Source organism: Lycium ferocissimum, chromosome 4 (assembly GCF_029784015.1).
Source record: "Lycium ferocissimum isolate CSIRO_LF1 chromosome 4, AGI_CSIRO_Lferr_CH_V1, whole genome shotgun sequence".
Lineage (NCBI taxonomy): Eukaryota > Viridiplantae > Streptophyta > Magnoliopsida > Solanales > Solanaceae > Lycium > Lycium ferocissimum.
Genome location: NC_081345.1, coordinates 28,734,555 through 28,752,455, shown reverse-complemented (window position 1 = coordinate 28,752,455; position 17,901 = coordinate 28,734,555). Strand labels below are relative to the sequence as shown.

Here is a 17,901-nt window from a genome sequence, read left to right as displayed (position 1 = left end):
TTTACTGCTACAAATTGCTCTTGTAAACCATCATTTTCTAAAAGAGGAAAAAAAAAACACACAGTGTTTTCTACCAAAATTCCCCAATGAAACCAGAGATAGAGGCAAGTTCAGGATTTGAAGTTTATGGGTTCCTATAACGATCTCAAGTTAAGATATAACAATAACTGGATTCACAGTTAAATATTTACATATATTTAGATAATCTCTTAATACAAATACAAGGTTTGAGCAGAAACTACGATGCACGAAGGCAAGAGCAAGATTGAGAAAAAGAGAAAAGAAATGAATCAAAGCTCGAACTGTCAGGCTAGCAAAGAACTGTGTCATTCCACTTGAGAGAAATGTGGTGGGTATGCAAAAGGCATTAAGGAAGAAAGCTAGGAAGTTCTTCTATAGACAGATGACAACTCTAGGTAAATTATCCGAGCATTATACAAGAATACACGGGCTGCAAAAAGAAAGGATACTATCAGCCATCAGCACTTAGTGCTTAAGTCCGTTAGCAAACAATAGCAATTCACTTATTAAGCTTAAGCAGTTACCAGACAGGAACATTCTTCATGTATACACAGAGTTTGATCAAATCTTGTAGCGCCTATGATCTTTCACGCGTTCAAATCATCTGGGATATCTACATCTCCTCTGCTCTTTCCTCTATGCTAAGTCCTTTATTGGGATTTTCTCCTACCGAGGTCCCTCCATATCAAAAATCCTGAGGTCCTTTGACATCCTTATTTAGTAAACCAAATTGAATGTAAATGATTTTCACCCATTTTAAGTTACTCTTGTGTCCCTAAAAAATTGTATCTTTCACTTTCTGAGACTTGAGTCGTACGACATAATTCTGGCTAAACTTTACATATAAATATTCATTTCATCGAATAGGTAAAATTATAATATGCTGTATTTTTCGCATAATTTCTAAAGTGCTATTAGTTCTATATCACTCATCAGAGTGAGATTGTAAGTCCAATTCTACTCTAAAATAAACAAAACAACAATAATAATAAAGCTAGAATGTGAAAGAGTGATACTCAACATCACTGATGTGATCAAGCTCAATATCACCATCATCATCATCATCATCATCATCATATATATCATACTTCTCAATATCATCTGGTTCTGCAGATCTGTCAGTTTCACATGTGTCAAATTTGGTTTCAAGCAAGTCCGACAAGAACCGATCAAGTAACTTTTCTTCTTTTGTAGCCTCATTTCCAGCTCTGTAAAGCTCATCAGCATTCAACCTATTATCCTCCCCTTGAAGCATACGGTTTCTTTTCTCCCATATCTTTCTGAATATAATTGCGGCGAACACAACAAATTGGTCCCTACTTGGAGCTAAGAGACCAAATAACTTTTCAGGGTTAAGAATAACATGAATCCATTCTTGAGTGGTGAATTCAAGGAATTCCTCTGTCCTAATACCCCATATTTTAAGCCAAACCAGCCGAGCTATGCGGCAATGAAAAAATAGGTGAACAATGTTTTCCTCGACTAGATGGCAAAACAAGCAAGTTCCATTTTTTGGGAATATTTGGCATTTCCTCAAGGCAGCTGGTGAAGTTGCGGGGCCTCTCAACTGTTTCGATCCATTTCTTGCATCTTTGGACGAGCTCATCTCTTTCCAAACTTCTTGTTTTTGAAAGGATCCCTCCAGCAATGTAGCATTTGCAGTACGCCAAATTTTCATCATTCTGGACCATTCAAATCCTCTAGAACGGGACATGCTCGATTCTTCATAGTGTTTTTGATTTATTAGTGATCCCACTGGAAGTGTATCAGCTGATAAATGCCAAATTTTCATTTTATGCCAAATGTTAATGGGCAGACGCCATAATGATTCCCAGTCTTTAATTTCGTTCTCATATAGCAAGCGAACACCCCAATGAGTACGAATTCTTGATTCACCCGATACCTCAAGTAGGCAGTAAAATTTTGAATTATCAACGTGAATGCTTGGAAAATCAAATGGCATGAACACAGAGGAAACATGTGATGATTTAATATTAGTGTAAGTCGTGGCTGCCACACACCTTGACTCCAAAATTGGTTGCTCTGGTTCACCATCAAGGGGTATCAACTTCGCTATGATGGTTTCGTAAGAGCTGTTTACACATTGGTATTCAAAATCTGAATAACCATCACTTCTTTCGAGAGATCTGAATTCATCAACACAACATATTGAAAATCCCAAGAACCTCTCGTTGAACCAATTGCTAGGCAGCTTAATTGAGATCCCATATGCACCTCTCTCTTGATAGTTGAACAAAACTGGAATTTCACAACCTGGAAAGGCAATGCTAAAAGTATTCCTTTTGTGCAACACATTAAACATTCCCTGAGTCAAGGAAGTTCATCTCATTATTAGCCATGAAACCAGACACATATCAATTGACTATATGCATCATTTAAAGGGGCTTACATACCTCTAGATGAGCTGAAAACTGAATCAACTCCTTACATGGCTGGTGGCGTTTACATGTCCCTGATTGGTTTTCTTGATAAATAGAAACATCTCTCTCTGCTTCATCAATGAATGATATCACATCCAAATCTTTGTACTTGGAAGAAAATTTTGGAATACTCATCAAAGCAAGGCGGGCATCTGCATAAAGTTCCTTTATTCTCGGTGGAAGTTCAGGCAGTCCATGGAGCCTACTACAAAATGTCAAATCAAGGAAACGAAGGCAGCAAAGTCTACTAATATCAGGTAAAAAGAGGAAATTATTCCCGCTCAAGTTTAAAGAAATAAGAGAAGATAAGCATTCCAAAGTGCAAGGAAGTCCTCCTTCAATTAAAGAACAATTGCTTAGATCTAAACTGACTAATGAGCGAAATCCTGTAGACACATGTGGAAACACAAAACTTGAAGAAACTTGGCGGTGTATGAATAGTTTTTTCCGAAGGGACAAGAATTCCAGTGTGTTCAAGCGTGTGATGGAAGAAGGCAGATACTGAATTGCAGTATCATCTGCATGAAGCTCCTCCAACTGATCTAAATCACCTAGCCCTTCTGGAACTGTCTCAATTTCCAAGCAGCCAGATACTTTGAGGATTTTTAAGTTCGTCAACCTTCCGATGGTTCTAGGGAGAGACACAAGATTTTCGTTACTCGACAAGTCTAGGATTTCAAGTACTGATGAATAAGCTATATCATCCCCAATTTCTGGCAGTTTCTTAAGTTTTGAGCACTGAGATAGGTAAAGAAACTTCAGACTCATCAATCTCCAAGTACCCTTGGGAAGAATTGCCAGATTTTCACAGAGAGTCAAATCTAGACAAATCAGGCCTCTTAGATGGTAAATTGAAGAAGGTAATTCTCGTATCCCTGAATTGTTTAGCATAAGATGCTTTAAACAATCCAAGGTCTCCAGAATCTCAGGTAACTTCTCAAGCCGCGAGCACTCAGAGAGATTAAGGATTTCTAACCTTTTTAGAGTCCAAATATTGGTAGGTAGGGTTGCAAGATTTCTGCACCCTTCCAAGCCCAAATATTTTAGACCGCTAAGATGCTTCACTGAAGAAGGTAGTTCGCGTACCCCAGACCTGTCTAGTTTGAGTTTCAATAGCCGATCCATCTTCTCTGGAATTTCTGGTAATTTCTTAAGCTTCAAGCAATGACGGATATCAAAAATTTCCAAATGTTTCAATCTCCAAATGTTGCGGGGTAGAATTGCTAATTGGTAGCAGCCAACCAACTTCAGCTTCTCAAGTATCCATAAACAATCCATTTTGCCGAGAACTTCTGGCAAGTTCTTAAGCATTGAGAAATGAGAGAGATCCAGAACTTTTGAGTTTATAAGTCTCCAAATACAACCGGGGAGATGTACAAGATTTTGGCAACTTTCGAGGTCTAACAGTCTGAGCTCATTGAGGAATTCAACGGAATGGTGAACTTCTCTCAAACTTCTGCAGTTCCTTAGGATCAACTTCTTCAAATGTGGAATCATTTTAAGATCAGGTGTTTCCACTAATTTCTGACAGTGTGAAAGATCAATTATTTCCAAATTGAGACAACACTGTTTAGACAAACAAGGAAAGAAGATAAGCGTTTATAATGTTGTCCAATGACGTAGCATATTTTATTCAAACTTTTAAAACTTGTATGACAAAAATGAGTATTCTAGGCTTTTAATGAATTTAACACTGCTTATGACACCTATTAATGTGTTTATAAACACAAACAGAAAAACTACATACCTTTACTCCTTCCCATAGCCGGGAAACTTTGCCATAGGGCATTTCAAGTGCAACGAGCTTTCTTCCTAGGAAATCTTTTGGCAAGCTTTCTAAAGGATATCCCGACCAATAAAGTGATTTTAGCTCACTGGGAAGATATTCAAGACCTCTTGGAAATTTTCCTCCAAAGATTCTGAGTAGTCTTAGTCTATGCATTCCCGTGAAGGCCCTATCTCCACTAAATTCCATATGTTCTGGGAAGAAATACTCCAAACATATAGCCTGAATATTGCCCTTGTCCTAAAAAAGAGATACAAAAGAGGGGAGAGGGGGTAAGTGTAAGCGAGCAACTGAATAAAATCATCAGCAATTAATACATGGTTCGACTAAATGAAGTATAAAATTAACAGTTCCTACCATACATCCCATCAAGACATTGCTGATCTCTGCTTCTTTCCATAGTCTGCTATGTTTACAAGGCTCATCTCGATGAGTTTCGCGTACGATACGGTGGCCCATTTCTTCTATTAAATCATGTATTTCAATAACGCCACATGAAATATATATGAGTGATCTTTCTTTGAGAATACTTAGTCCAATAGCAGAGTTGGAATAAAATCGATCAAGTATCTCTTTGACCTCACATTCCCTCCACCATCTAAAGAAACATACAATATCTAAAAACATCTCCTTTAGCCAACTATCTTTCAACCCATCATAACTAATTTTTAAAGTTTCTACAATTGCATCTTCTGAAATACCTTCTTCTGGGATTATGTTGAGCCTTTCTATTGTACTTTTCCATTCAAGCACATCACGATTATAAAGGAAAGAACCCTAGACTTTAAGAGCTAAAGGGAGACCTTTAGCATAATCTATGACTTCTTGTGAGAGCTCCTCAAAACCTTCTGCTGGAATAGCTTGATTGAATGCATGCAAACTAAATAGTTGAAGAGCTTCACCATCAGGCAAGAGGTTGACCACATAAGTCTCATCAACTTCAGGCTTAGTCAACAGCTTCCTATTTCTTGTTGTTATAATCACTTTACTGCCCTTGCCAAACCAGGAAGTGCTTCCAGCCAATGCATCTAGTTCATATTTATTGTCAACATCATCAAGAATTAATAAAACCTTCTTTTTGCAAAGCCGGTCTTTTATCATGTTGGCTCCTTCACAAACATCCTTTACATGTATGGACTTTGATTTTAGGATTTCTGATATGAGGTTAGATTGCAGGTGTTCCGCTCCATCCTTTTGTGTCACTTCCCTAATGTTAGCAAGGAAAACCTTATGCTTGAATTGATTAGAATATCTATCGAAAAATGCTCTCGCTATAGTTGTTTTTCCTGATCCTCCCATCCCCCAAATTCCAACCACCCGAACATCCTCCTCCTTAAAAAACAATGAATTAACATCCCTTATAAGTGCATCTATGTTCACTAGTTTCTCTTCAGGTTTTGTCTTATTGTAAACCAGCTGATCTAAGATCTCATCGACTACCCACTGAACTGAATCTGCTTCATTCCTGAGAAGCATACGAATCACTAAGATAAATGAGAGCATCGAGAAAACTTGAAAAGCGAGCACAATCTAAACATTCAACCCAAAACATTAAGGTAATAAGTGGAGCGACTCAGGACCATATAAACTCTTTTCATCCAGTAACGGAGAAGTGCATTATCTAACAGAAAGAAGAGAGATTTATTTTCTATATAAACCAAACTTGTTGCAGTGAACCAACTGTTTGATTTTTAATTTGTGTTATTTTCAGCTATAACTTAGTTCATTCTAATGAAAAAGATTATGTATCCACCAAAGGCGTATGTAGCATTATAGTTATGGGTACAATATAAACTCCTAACTTTCAACGTGGAACATAAATTTATGTGTAAAAATTTACTAAAATTGCAATAAATAGACTTCAAAAATATAATGGGTTTAATGCTAATAATCTTAAAATTGAACCCATAGAATTTAAATCCTAAATCCGCCTTTGGTATCCACCGGTTCAATTATTTACTTGCTCTATCTTTTCAAAGACATCTTTACGTATAGTGTGATGCCTATTTCTTTGTCTATAATTTTGTGTATCATACATATCGTAGGCGGACAGAGCCTTTGAGCAATGCGTTCGACTGAACCCAGTTCTGTTGACATCAAACATATATATATGTGCGAATGAAAAGTTGCTAGTAAATTTTAACAGATTTTGAATTCTCCTGAATTTAACGAGTTCGATTAAATTTAACTCCTGAATCCGGACTCTGACGAAAGCAGCACTTACGTATTAGGTGCATCGAGTATTTCGTAGCCTGAAATACTTGCTGCATCCTCCAATGCTTTTCTCCACTTGTGCACCTTCTCCACGTTCCCCTTAATGTTTCTCCTATCACGATTAACGAAAAGCAAGAAGAAGAAAAAGAAACACAAAACTAGGAGACATAAAATCAGGACAACTTTGTCCTTGTTTTGCTCAGAAGCATATTGGAGTAAATAGGATGATGACAGAGAAACAGGAAATGAGAAAAAAAACAAAGTCTTAACCAATGAAGAAGAAAGAACAGAAGTAGTAAGAAAAGTCGGGATTCTTCTCTCATGTTTCGCAAAAGCTTTAGCATAACTCTTCCTTTGATGACGTACATCTGATGGACTCACATTATAGAAGATAGGTATAACAGTGAGTTGAAAAATGTTTTTACATTCTATTATCTTCACCAGTTCATCCAAACACCATGAAGAAGAAGCATAGTTCTCAGATAGAACGATAATGGCGAATGTTGACTCTTCAATGGCTTTTAAAAGTTCTGGTGAAATTGATTTCCCTTTTTTTAGCTCTTTGTCATCTTTAAATGTGCGAATTCCTTTTTGATCTAACTCTTTATATAGATGGCTTATGAATTTGGAGCGTGTATCTTCACCTCTAAAACTGAGAAATACATCATAACTATGTAGGGAAGAAGAGGGAGATTCCATTCAAGAATTTGGATGAATCAAAGGGGAAGATGACCTGTTTTTTGAAGAGTACCATTATTTTTCTCTCTCCATAATAATTGAGTCGACCAGAATGTGACAACAGCAAAAAAAAATCCAGGTTGACGTTCAATGGGACCGGATCTAAGTAGGCGTTTAGACATGAGGTTTGAAATTATAAGATGAAATCAGTATTTGGACATGCATTTTATCTCATGAAATCCTAAATCATCTAAAAAGACATGATTTGAGATTTCAAACTATGAGTTCAAAATTTTTAAATATAAAATTTGAAACATAAATTTATATTTTATAAAAAAAAGATCCATAAGTTTATATATATTTTTAACAATTACTCCTACTAACCACTGACCAACCTTTATTTATGTCTATTATGTGTGATGATTATATTAAAGAGTAATTACATTACTATTCATGCTAAATTTTCTTTTGTATTGAACTAAAGTTTGATTAATTGATGTTGTATTTTTTAGAAAAGCCTTCTAGTAGTCAGATTAATTTTGTTATAAACTATGACTTGCTCATTTGGTAAGATTGTATAAGAATTGAAAATATTTTAATAGTTTTTACAACTTGTGGGGTTTTTATGTCTATACGAAAAAACACAACTTAAGAAATTCAAATTGCATGTCCAAACATGGTTTCAAACCATGATTTCAAACCATGTCCAAACGGCTCCTTAAGAAATACTCCTTCCGTTCACTTTTACTTGTCCACTATGGACTTTGCACATCCTTTACGAAATGATAAATGAAATGCTTAATTTGCCGTGATACTCATATTAATTAGTGCATATTCATAATGAATTGGAAAGATGATTTTAAATGAGTAATTAATACTATGAGTAAAACAGAAAAAAAGAAATTATCTTGTCTTGATATGCTAAAAGTGAGAGTAAAAATAAAAATTTATTTTTAGAATAATAGACAAGTAAAAGTGAACAGAGGGAGTAAAGAATTCTCAAATAACTACGGAATACTTTTTTCTAAATACCTAAAGCGTACAAAATGTAGTTGGTTCAGGGAATAACTCGTTGTGGTTTATTAAAGTTCACACCCCTTTTTTTGTCATGATCAAATACGTGAAAATTCTCTTTGATAATGAGCTAATGAGACTCTAATTTAGAATATTTGTCTATACGGTTACCCTATTGAAATGTGATCATTTCATTTAAAAGACTAAAATAATAAAAATGACAGAGTTTTAATTATTTAATTTTGCCTTCAACTGTTAATGAAAATGGTCTTTAGCGGTAAAGGAAATCGGTAGCGAGAACGGTATATTTAGTAATCAATGGCGGATTCAGAATTTTCACTTAGGGGGTTTGAAAAAATTAATAGCAAAAAACGGTTTAATCGGTCCATGCAGGAGACGTGGCACCTTCTGGTGCTAATCACGATAATTAGAAATTGATTAGTCTAAAAAATTCAACCTCTGGCAAATAAGGACATATTCTCATTTGGTAACGATAGTGATACAGTTGACCGTAGCTGTTAACGGGGGGTTGATAAAGAGTTGTTTTGGTACAGTAGTGTAAAATAGCACAAGGATACAAATCAGTATAAACGACCTGGATCATCTTACCACTGATCTTGATCAGACAAAAAAAAAAAAATAAAAAATGAGGAAAAAGTGATGCGTCTCAAAGTAAGCTTTTGGTGATTAAAAGTACATATTTCTTTCGTTCGAAGTAGAGCTATCAAAATTGGCTGGCCAACCCAAATTTCTAAAGCACAAAGAATTAAATGAGCAAGCAACATTTTTTAATCGTCATTGCTACAGAAATGACAAATAAACTCCTTGGCTCTAAATGGGCGGTAAAATAATCTGCCAAATTTTTAAGTATTTTCGTCTTTCGAAATAACATTTTCTAAGTGATTTTTGGTACAATTTGAACACGAAACTTTTGCAATATGAAATAGAATCTTCTACCACCCTTTCTTGTAATTCTTGTGCAAATCCATATCAAGAGAATAAATATAAATTATTATTTTTAATTACTAATTCAGATCACGTTCAATAGAAATTAAACATAATATAAATTCTAAGACTAAAAAGTATTACTCCAGTTTCTAATTACTACTTAGTATTAAGTACATTCTTTTTTCTCATTACTTTTTACCTTTTTATTTAATTTACTTATATATTTTTTTAAAATTTATTTATTTATTATTCTTTTTTTTTTTACTCGGGGCCGATTCAAATAATAACCCTTGAGGCTGGGAGGCCAAGAAAGGCTGAGCTTTTGAGCCTCACTTCTATACGGGCTAAAAAAATCTTAGCCAACCCTACTTAAATAACGGGATGGTTTTTAAAGCGACATAAAGGTAAGTTTTATAAATTAGCTACAAAATAAGCCCCAAAAATAATTGGACTACCCATATTGACAGCTCTAATTCCAGGTATCAAATAGGGCTTGTAGGCAATGAAATGTTAAACTTTCGTTTGTTTTAGCAAAATAACAAAATGAAAACAGAGAAAAAAAAACTTAAGTGGAGCAGGGCGAGGCAGGTTGAAATTTTTGCGGGTTAAGCCCCAATCCGCCTCACCTGCCATCCCTATACGGCAGTATGAGTGTATCCACAACATGACCTGCTCTACTCGAACAGCAATTTAAAAGAATTCTCGCTACAATATTTGTAAATTAGCAAAATTTCTTACACCCATAAGCAAGTAATGCATCCGGATCACAATTCCACTTCTACAGAGAAGGGAGAAAATGGAAAGATCAGAATCCTTACAGAGATAAGTATAAAAAGCCATTGCGATATTTTAAGGCCAAAAGCTCCACAATGCAAGAACAAGATTGAGAAAAAGAGAAAAGAAATGAGAAAAAGAGAAAAGAAATGAATCAAAGCTCGAACTGTCAGGCTAGCAAAGATTTTGGGTGTCATTCCACTTGAGAGAAATGTGGCAGGTACGGAAAATGAATTAGGAAAGAGAGCTAGGAAATTCATCTATAGATAAATGGCAACAATAGGTAAATTGTCAGAGCATTATACAAGTATACACGGGGCATCAAAGAGGAAGGATACTGTCAGGCATCAGCACTTAGTGCTTACTTCACCTCGCCAACATTATCAATTCACTAATTAAGCTTAAACAGTTATCAGGCAGGTACATTCTTCATGTATAAGAGTTTGATCATATCCGGTACTGCATATGATTTTTCAAGCATTCAAATCATCTAAGATATCTGCGTCTCCTCTACTCTTTTCAAGAATCCTTTATCGGGATTTGCTCCTACTGATGTCCCTCCATATAAAAGATCCTGAAGTCCTTTGACATTCTTACTTAGATTTTACCTGAAATACTCTGTTATACCAGATTGAGTGAAGGATCATGTGAAACAAGTCATACTTTACAGGACTTTTGTGCCAAAGGAAATACTGTTGAATGATCTTCAGCCTACGCTGCATCTCCATGTACTTCTCCTCAGGAATTGAAAGAAGGATGTTTCTCAAATCTGGTATATCTTTCTCCAAAACAAAGACAGAAAACGATTCCCAGTCGAAAACTTCAAAGAAAGGTGGCACATAATTATCTGATATGATCACAGGGACACACTCATAGTGTATGGACTCCACAACTCTTGGGGTATGGACTTCATAACCCCTAGCACATATGCAATATTTGCTGCTTTTCATAAGTTCCCTATATTTTGCTTTACCCTCAGGATCACGAGGCATAGGCCCAAGAATCTTCATATCAGGTTCTCTGTCACTCCAATGTTTCAACAAGATAGGACGGAGATAACCATGAAGGCCTCCAGCGAAAAAGGCAAGGACAGGTCTTGCTGAAGGAGGATTTCCTCCCAGATCCTTGAGCGGGTTTTCAGCTGAACGAACATAGGTTACTGGCAGAGAGACATCCTTCCCTATCTTGAAGCCTCCAGCTATATTTGAATTGCAGAGAACTCTAATACAAGTTTCCATGTTCTTCCTCGTGAGTCGGGGTGCCTATAACGTACTTTTGCTTTTAGTAAAAGAATGATACATGGACACCTGACAGCAAAATAAAGTGTTGAAGGTGATGGTACTCCAGATTTGGAAAGAAGGACGCCATCCAAGTAGCAGATTCAGAAAACATCCTATAATTCTTCAAAACTCAACTTTTTTCCAAAGAAATGAAAGAACCAAAAACATAACTGAATGCTTTGACCAGAAACTTTTATTGAAAAGTAAAAGAACTCCTTTATTCTTTCACTTCCCTAAAATTGCCAGAAGAGATTTTGAGGAGGAGTAGATTGACACAATTAGACTGTCAAAACTTGAACGCAACATTCACAATGGAGAGTTCAAGAGAAAGCATACCCAATCATGACAAGCAACAAAAAAGTGATCAGCTCCTCTGCTTCTATTCCAGAAATGATATTTTCTTGAGATTTTTCCAATGTAATCGCTGAGATGATTTTCCAAATCTTTCTGGTGAGTAAAATTTTGTTCTGATCGAGCTTCTCTTAGCCTCAGAGAACTAAAAGGCAAATAAAATAAGTGAGCCTTTTTGCGATCTTTCACAAGAAATTGTTTGTTTTTCTCCATCAGTTTCATGAACCACCCTTCAGAAGCATAAATACCTCGCAGATATGGCTGATGGAATATTGGTTTTTCCCCTTCCCTATAAACATACACTTTAAGGACGCGTTCCATCAGCTCATAGCTCCTACAATAGGATCAAAGAATTCAGCATCTGGTGCATGCTTTTCCCCAAAACAAGGCTGATTATTTGACTCAATTATAGTACAAAATGAAACTGTCTTTCAAATGGCTATAATGTATCACAATCTCATGCTAACAAATGCAAAAACTCTATTCATTGGGCACATGATAATACCTCCAACAGGTGGGTCACCTTGAAACAAAACTAAGCATAAAAGAAAGTAACAATACATTTAGTCAGCTCATGGAACTAAGTTTAAAGCAAATCACAAGTATATAGTTGTACTTCTAAAACAGAGATACTATTTTCTTAGGTTTTAATATTCAAGTGATTGCTGCACTTCTTAACAGTATAAATATCCGGGGGAAAATCAGATATTTTGGCATGGACGAATCAATGTTCCCATTTGATAAACATTTCTCAAGCCTTTCCTACCTGCCAAACCAATATAATAGCTACATTCGCACTATATTGCAGCATCAGGAAGACTCGAAAACACTTTGGTGATGAATAAATGCGTTGCAATCATACCTACTGCAATAAAGATCTAACGATACATTAAAGCATGAACACATTCATATAAGTTGTAGTAACTAAGAATCAAAAGCAAATCCAGTTACCTCCTAAACGTGGAATAATTTCGAAAGATAGATGCATGAACTTCTGGAATGTTTCTAATTATAGGAGAACTTTCAATCTGAAGCTTCGCGATTCGGAGTTCCCGTTCATGTGCAGAATTCCATTGTGGTCTCTACAACCAACAACTCAAGCAGTAAGATGACAAGAATGAATTGATCATTAAGGTGTGTTTGGTATGGAGGAAAATATATTCATAGAAAGTGCTTTCCAATTTTCCAATGTTTGGTCAAAATGTTTCAGAAAACATTTTCTCTAGGAAAAAAAGTTGCTTAAAAATCAGGAAAATAACTTCCCTGGTGGCAATAGGGAAAACAAGTCTCATATATAAGTGATACCACTTGTCTCCTCCCCGTTCCCTATCACTCCACCCCCCACCCCAGCCAACCACCACAGGCAACCTCACCCCGACCCTTAACCTCTCGCCCCCACAGTGTTTGCCTAGATTATATATAAATGTCGACGAGACGATATTTTCTGCTTACTTACTAAACACTAGAAAATAAGCAAGAAAATCACTTATTTTCCATGGAAAACATTTTCTTTCATACCAAACACACCCTTAATCTTCACTCTAGTTAGAATTGACATCTGCAGTCATACCACTGAACTAATAGAGTTCTGCAGCACTAAAGAGTTCATGTAAGATATTGATGCCGGTCTTCTTCTTTTACTCTTCATTATCGAGGCACCATCAATCTTGAAACCAGCTTGTACCAACTTAGTATTGGAACCCTTTGCCTGATTTTCCATTAACCCTTTATCATTAAATGGTAAAGACGTCTTATTACCAGTATCTGCAATCACATTCTCCACATTGATTATGCGAGCCGATTGATTCCTTATTTCCCTTGGTCTTGAATCTATACTTATATTCAAGTGAAACCCTATAGTTGAATTTGCATACAATCTCTTTTCTGGATAAGTATTGGTTCTTGATTTCTGAAACCCTAGCACTGAATCAACTTCCACATTACTCCTATTTTCATCAGTAGCCAAACCAATTTCATCTTTGTAGCCAACTCCATCCACATTTGTAACATTTTCCAACTGTCTAGCAGCATTATTTGATAGAAGAGATATGTAATTCTCATATGGAAGTGCAAGTAATTGAGATACCAGCACCACAACAGCTACCACAATTCCAAAGATTGATAACAATTTTTTAACACTCTGGACACAACATAACCTTTGAAATTGAAGTCCAATCCCCATCAAGAAAAATATGGAATTAGCAAAAAGCTATTTTGAGAGTCAAAATATAGCAGGTTGGAGAGAGTTGTCACCTCTATTCTGAATTAAAAAACAAAAGAGGGGCTAGAATTGGCTCTCAATAATTGATAAATAAACCCACTTCTACTTGAAAACATAACATTGAGAAATAAACATGTAACCCTCCATTTTGCTGTTAACGAAAATGTCAGCAATACTGTCAAAGAACTAAAAGTACATTAAAGTGAGTGTATAGAGAACTGAGGAAAGTATTAGTCAAAGCAGATACTTTGGTGCCGAGAGTACATTAAACAGCCGTTTGGTTACGGGGATTGTACGGGGTTACATTAGTATAAGAGGATATTTGAATTGACTTTTTAAATTAGATTATAAGCTAAAGCTAAAAGTCATAAGCATACCCAATTTTTGACTTTGGATTAATTTTTGTATATTTTTTGGCCTAAAAGTTTCATCTTTCTCAAACACCAGTAGAAAAGAGCTTATTTGTTGCTTATTTATCGTATACGCCTCTTAAGAAATACTTTTTTCGGAATAAAAAGAATGTTTACTTAGCTATTTGCACACCTTTTATGAAAATACTAATTTCTAGATAAAAATAGGTAATTTGACTAAATTGTCCCTAATTAAATAGGTATTGGATTGAATCACATAACACTTAATAAGGGCAAATCTGAAAAAATAAGATTAATTATTTCTTGATTTGATAAGTGGACTTTTTTGTTACCCAAGAAAATAAGGCTAAGTAGACACTTTTTTTTATCCGAAGGGAGAATTAATTAGGAGGAGTATTTGACTAACTTTATCCTTATTTATATCTAAATTATAATCTCTTTCCATTAAATGTTTATTCTATTTATGGTTATCTCCATTAATGACAAAATTCTATTAAGAGTAAAATAGGAAAAAAAAATAAGAGTAAAGGGTCAAAAACATACCTAAACTATCACGTTTTTTTTGTGTTTCATACCTGAACTATCAAAGTGAAAGAAACATACATCTAAACTATCACTATACGAGCAGCAAACACACATGGACTTATATACTTTTATGGTGTGTGTACTACACTCTCTTTTTTTGTTTAAAAATAGTGCCACGTGGCACTCCACGTGGATAAATAATTCCACTGTGGCAGAAGTTTATTCCACATGGATAAATAAAAGGTTTAAAGTTAAAGGGGTAATATGTTTGGGTAAAATTAGAAATCACCGGTCATTGTAAAAATATTGTAAAATTGACACCGAATATTCTCTTCTTCTCGGACATTGGTCTCATCTCTGTTGTGGATGGTGTCTTGCTTTCCCCCATTAAGCTTCAATTTCATCATAGATTCCATATTAGTTGCTGATTTTCTTTAAAAAAAAAAAAAAAGTTAGGGTTCTTCATGTCACAAAATATTGGGGATTTTGTATAAAAATTTAGGATTTTAAATATAATGAAGAAGAAATAAATGAAAAAAATCTGCACAAGAGAAGAAGAAATGAAGAAAAATCGTTGAGAAATGATGAAGAAGAATCGTTGAGAAATGATGAAGAAGAAAGGGGAGAGCTTAGGGTTTTAAAGAATTAATTGAAAAATTTTAAAAATAAAAATAATAATGAGTCAAAAAATATAGCTACCTATGCCAAATGGACCAAAATTTTTTGATTAAATTTTGCTTCACGCGTTTTTAGGTGAGTGAGGTCAAACATTTAGTCTAGTCAGTCGGCCTGGTGTGTTTTACTAATCAGATATAGTGATAGTTTAGGTGTGTTTTGCTCACTTCGGATAGTTCAGGTATGAAACACAAAAAAACGTGATAGTTTAGGTGTGTTTTTGACCCTTTACTCAAAATATAATTAATTTTATCTTGAACTCCTAAAACGATAAATAATTTGAAACAACTATTTTTAGTAATCATGACAAAAAATTTGAGACGGATTAAAATAAGCCAATCCAAACACCCTCTAAATTTGAGATTATATTTGTTCGGTATTTAATTGTGGAGTAGCAAATCATAGCCCTTTTTTCTTCAAAAAGAATATTTATATTATTTTAAGTAGGATGCATATAAGAAGCATAATGTGTTTGAAGCGCGCCACTAAACCGGCTATTACCGTAAAATGAACTACTGGGGATACTCGTGGACGAGTCATTACAAAAACATACATAAATATGAAATTATCTATCGAAAAATACATAAAATTCCCCTCTTAACTTATCTTTAAAATTTACTTTAGCAATTTAACTTTATTAGTAATCTTTTACCCCTTTAAAAATTTTCACGTGAGTTTAATATCTCCTCAAAAGATGATATGACAAGGGATGTGTTTTTCAGTGCCGCTTGTCCATTAAGCAATTAATTTTCTAAGACCCCATAGTTATGAGGGCCCAATATGTAGTTATGTACCTTCTATATGTATATTTTTTTTTTTGAATATTTAGCAGTTTAGAAGAAAGAAATTGTACTAATTTGTTAACATAAAAAAGGGAAGAGAGGTTACTGTTTGGGATTGGAAGAGAATAAGAAGAGTTTGGTGAGAGAAAGATCGAACGTATTGTACTCCATAAATGCAATTTTAGAGATCACGTGATTTCATGCCAGGAATATAGTTCGTGTATCTATTCACTCATAAATTATTGTACTTTATACTTACCTTTCAATTTTTTTTCTCAACACTCATTACTTATTAGCATATATCTGTCGACAGTTTCTGTTACAGTTGCCTCGGCCGAAAGAAAATTTTCAAAATTGAAATTGATAAAGTCTTACCTAAGATCAACAATGTCTCAAGAGATATTGAACGGATTATAAGAAAATTATTAGTCATTTTGCGTATCGAAAAGCTAGAAAAATAAATTTCAAGAATAAATATATATGAAAAAAATTCAAGTTAAGGCCCCTCATTAAAATTTGGCTTTAGGCCCCCGATATGGTTGACCCGCCCCTAGTGTTTTCACTCTCCCAAAATCGTGTGGAAAGGAGAAAAAGATAAAAAGTTGACCAGGCCCTTTTTTTTTTTTTTTTTTTGTTGCCTCATCACTTTTTTGTCCCATCCTACCTTTCTTCTTCCATCCTCAACAATGGAGTCGATATCTGTAACACCTCAGACCTTTAACTTAAGCTTTGACCATGATTCTAGACTTAAAAAACCAGATAAAGAATGTGGGAATTGAAAATTTCCCTTCAGTTGTCAGATGAGGATTTATGTCCCAGAATGCGGACCGTATTTCAAATTTTAATTTGGTATCTAAATCACTGTGCATTCTGAAAATTGGCTCAGGAAATTTTATAGTTAAATACGAACTGTTTTTTGAAATACGGCCCGTATTTGGGAAGGAGGTGCTACAGTGTTTTTGTCCTGTTGAGCATGCTTAATTACGGTCCAGATTTATGGACCGTATTTCTCAACCCGCACCAAAAACTATAAATACCTAGTTTCAATTCTAATTTTATTTTTACAAGTCCCAAAAACCCTAGAACGACTTAATTCCCTCCTCTCCAACCCAGGAACTCTAAGGTAAGCAACTTCTACCCATTCCAATCAAATTCTATCATATATTTATATAATATAAGATAGAATTCATTGTTCTTAACCTACACAGATAAGGTTTGAGACACAGGCTTTTGGGTTCTTCTCAGAATTTAGACTTTTAGATTGAGGATTGTGAAGCACATAAGGTATGTGAGGCTAACTATCTATGTTAGGGAATGTTCATGATTCTCCCTACGCCTCATTCTTCATACTTATCAGTAAATTGACTCAGAATACAGTTTAGCCCTAGTTTCTTAAATAGTTGTAGAACTGTTATCTCTAGGCTTATAGTTTCAGAATTTGTTCATGGTGATTAATTTGAATATTTTGAACTCAGTTCGTAATCAATATAGACTTGTGAGTTGTATCTCATGAGTCTCGGTATGAATACTTAGAATTATTACGAACAGTTACCAGTTTTATCTTCATAATCGCAATCGCATCATGTTATCAGTTATATTTCAGTCTCAGTGCTTGTTATTGAAAACCTTTATTAGGGCATCAGGGCTACAGATATGGACCTAAGGTCACAGATAGTAAAAAGGTTATTCATTATTCAGGACAGGGAGTATCCATATCTTTACTTCTCTGTTTCAGTCCAATTATTAACATTTCGCCCGCTTTTGTTCAGCTTATTATTTCATTTAGTTGCTTTACATACCAGTACAATTTCAGTGTACTG

General features: G+C 35.0%; 3 protein-coding genes across 3 annotated transcripts; all 3 read right to left on the bottom strand.

The window, feature by feature from the left end:
- Nucleotides 1-298: 298 nt before the first annotated feature.
- LOC132052125 (disease resistance protein Roq1-like) lies at nucleotides 299-5,028 on the bottom strand. Its single transcript, XM_059443498.1, has 4 exons — nucleotides 4,606-5,028; nucleotides 4,210-4,488; nucleotides 2,436-4,028; nucleotides 299-2,347 (listed from the first exon to the last, which is right to left on the bottom strand). The coding sequence occupies exons 1-4, from the start codon at nucleotides 4,873-4,875 to the stop codon at nucleotides 1,016-1,018; spliced, it is 3,474 nt and encodes a 1,157-aa protein (XP_059299481.1). The 5' UTR covers nucleotides 4,876-5,028; the 3' UTR covers nucleotides 299-1,015.
- Nucleotides 5,026-7,161, bottom strand: LOC132053910 (disease resistance protein Roq1-like). Its single transcript, XM_059446002.1, has 3 exons — nucleotides 6,829-7,161; nucleotides 6,473-6,726; nucleotides 5,026-5,713 (listed from the first exon to the last, which is right to left on the bottom strand). Exons 1-3 carry the CDS (start codon nucleotides 7,159-7,161, stop codon nucleotides 5,026-5,028), a joined length of 1,275 nt encoding a protein of 424 aa, XP_059301985.1.
- A 2,963-nt stretch (nucleotides 7,162-10,124) lies between these two features.
- LOC132052124 (probable glycosyltransferase At3g07620) lies at nucleotides 10,125-14,048 on the bottom strand. Its single transcript, XM_059443497.1, has 4 exons — nucleotides 13,078-14,048; nucleotides 12,459-12,589; nucleotides 11,493-11,841; nucleotides 10,125-11,138 (listed from the first exon to the last, which is right to left on the bottom strand). The coding sequence occupies exons 1-4, from the start codon at nucleotides 13,687-13,689 to the stop codon at nucleotides 10,470-10,472; spliced, it is 1,761 nt and encodes a 586-aa protein (XP_059299480.1). The 5' UTR covers nucleotides 13,690-14,048; the 3' UTR covers nucleotides 10,125-10,469.
- Between the last annotated feature and the right edge of the window lie 3,853 nt (nucleotides 14,049-17,901).

Bases quoted from the DNA above. Each gene is read 5' to 3' on its own strand.
- LOC132052125 (XM_059443498.1), bottom strand. From the start codon at position 4,875: ATGTTTTTAGATATTGTATGTTTCTTTAGATGGTGGAGGGAATGTGAG. The intron at 4,489-4,605 runs GTAGGAACTGTT...TCTCTTTTTTAG, and splicing joins ATGTCTTGATGGGATGTATG to GACAAGGGCAATATTCAGGC. The intron at 4,029-4,209 runs GTATGTAGTTTT...TTGTCTAAACAG, and splicing joins GGCTATGGGAAGGAGTAAAG to TGTTGTCTCAATTTGGAAAT.
- LOC132053910 (XM_059446002.1), bottom strand. From the start codon at position 7,161: ATGGAATCTCCCTCTTCTTCCCTACATAGTTATGATGTATTTCTCAGT. The intron at 6,727-6,828 runs GTACGTCATCAA...TCATTGGTTAAG, and splicing joins ATAATGTGAGTCCATCAGAT to ACTTTGTTTTTTTTCTCATT. The intron at 5,714-6,472 runs GTAAGTGCTGCT...TATGCTTCTCAG, and splicing joins ATACTCGATGCACCTAATAC to GAATGAAGCAGATTCAGTTC.
- LOC132052124 (XM_059443497.1), bottom strand. From the start codon at position 13,689: ATGGGGATTGGACTTCAATTTCAAAGGTTATGTTGTGTCCAGAGTGTT. The intron at 12,590-13,077 runs GTATGACTGCAG...TGTTGGTTGTAG, and splicing joins AGAACTCTATTAGTTCAGTG to AGACCACAATGGAATTCTGC. The intron at 11,139-11,492 runs GTATGCTTTCTC...AGTACGTTATAG, and splicing joins TTGTTGCTTGTCATGATTGG to GCACCCCGACTCACGAGGAA.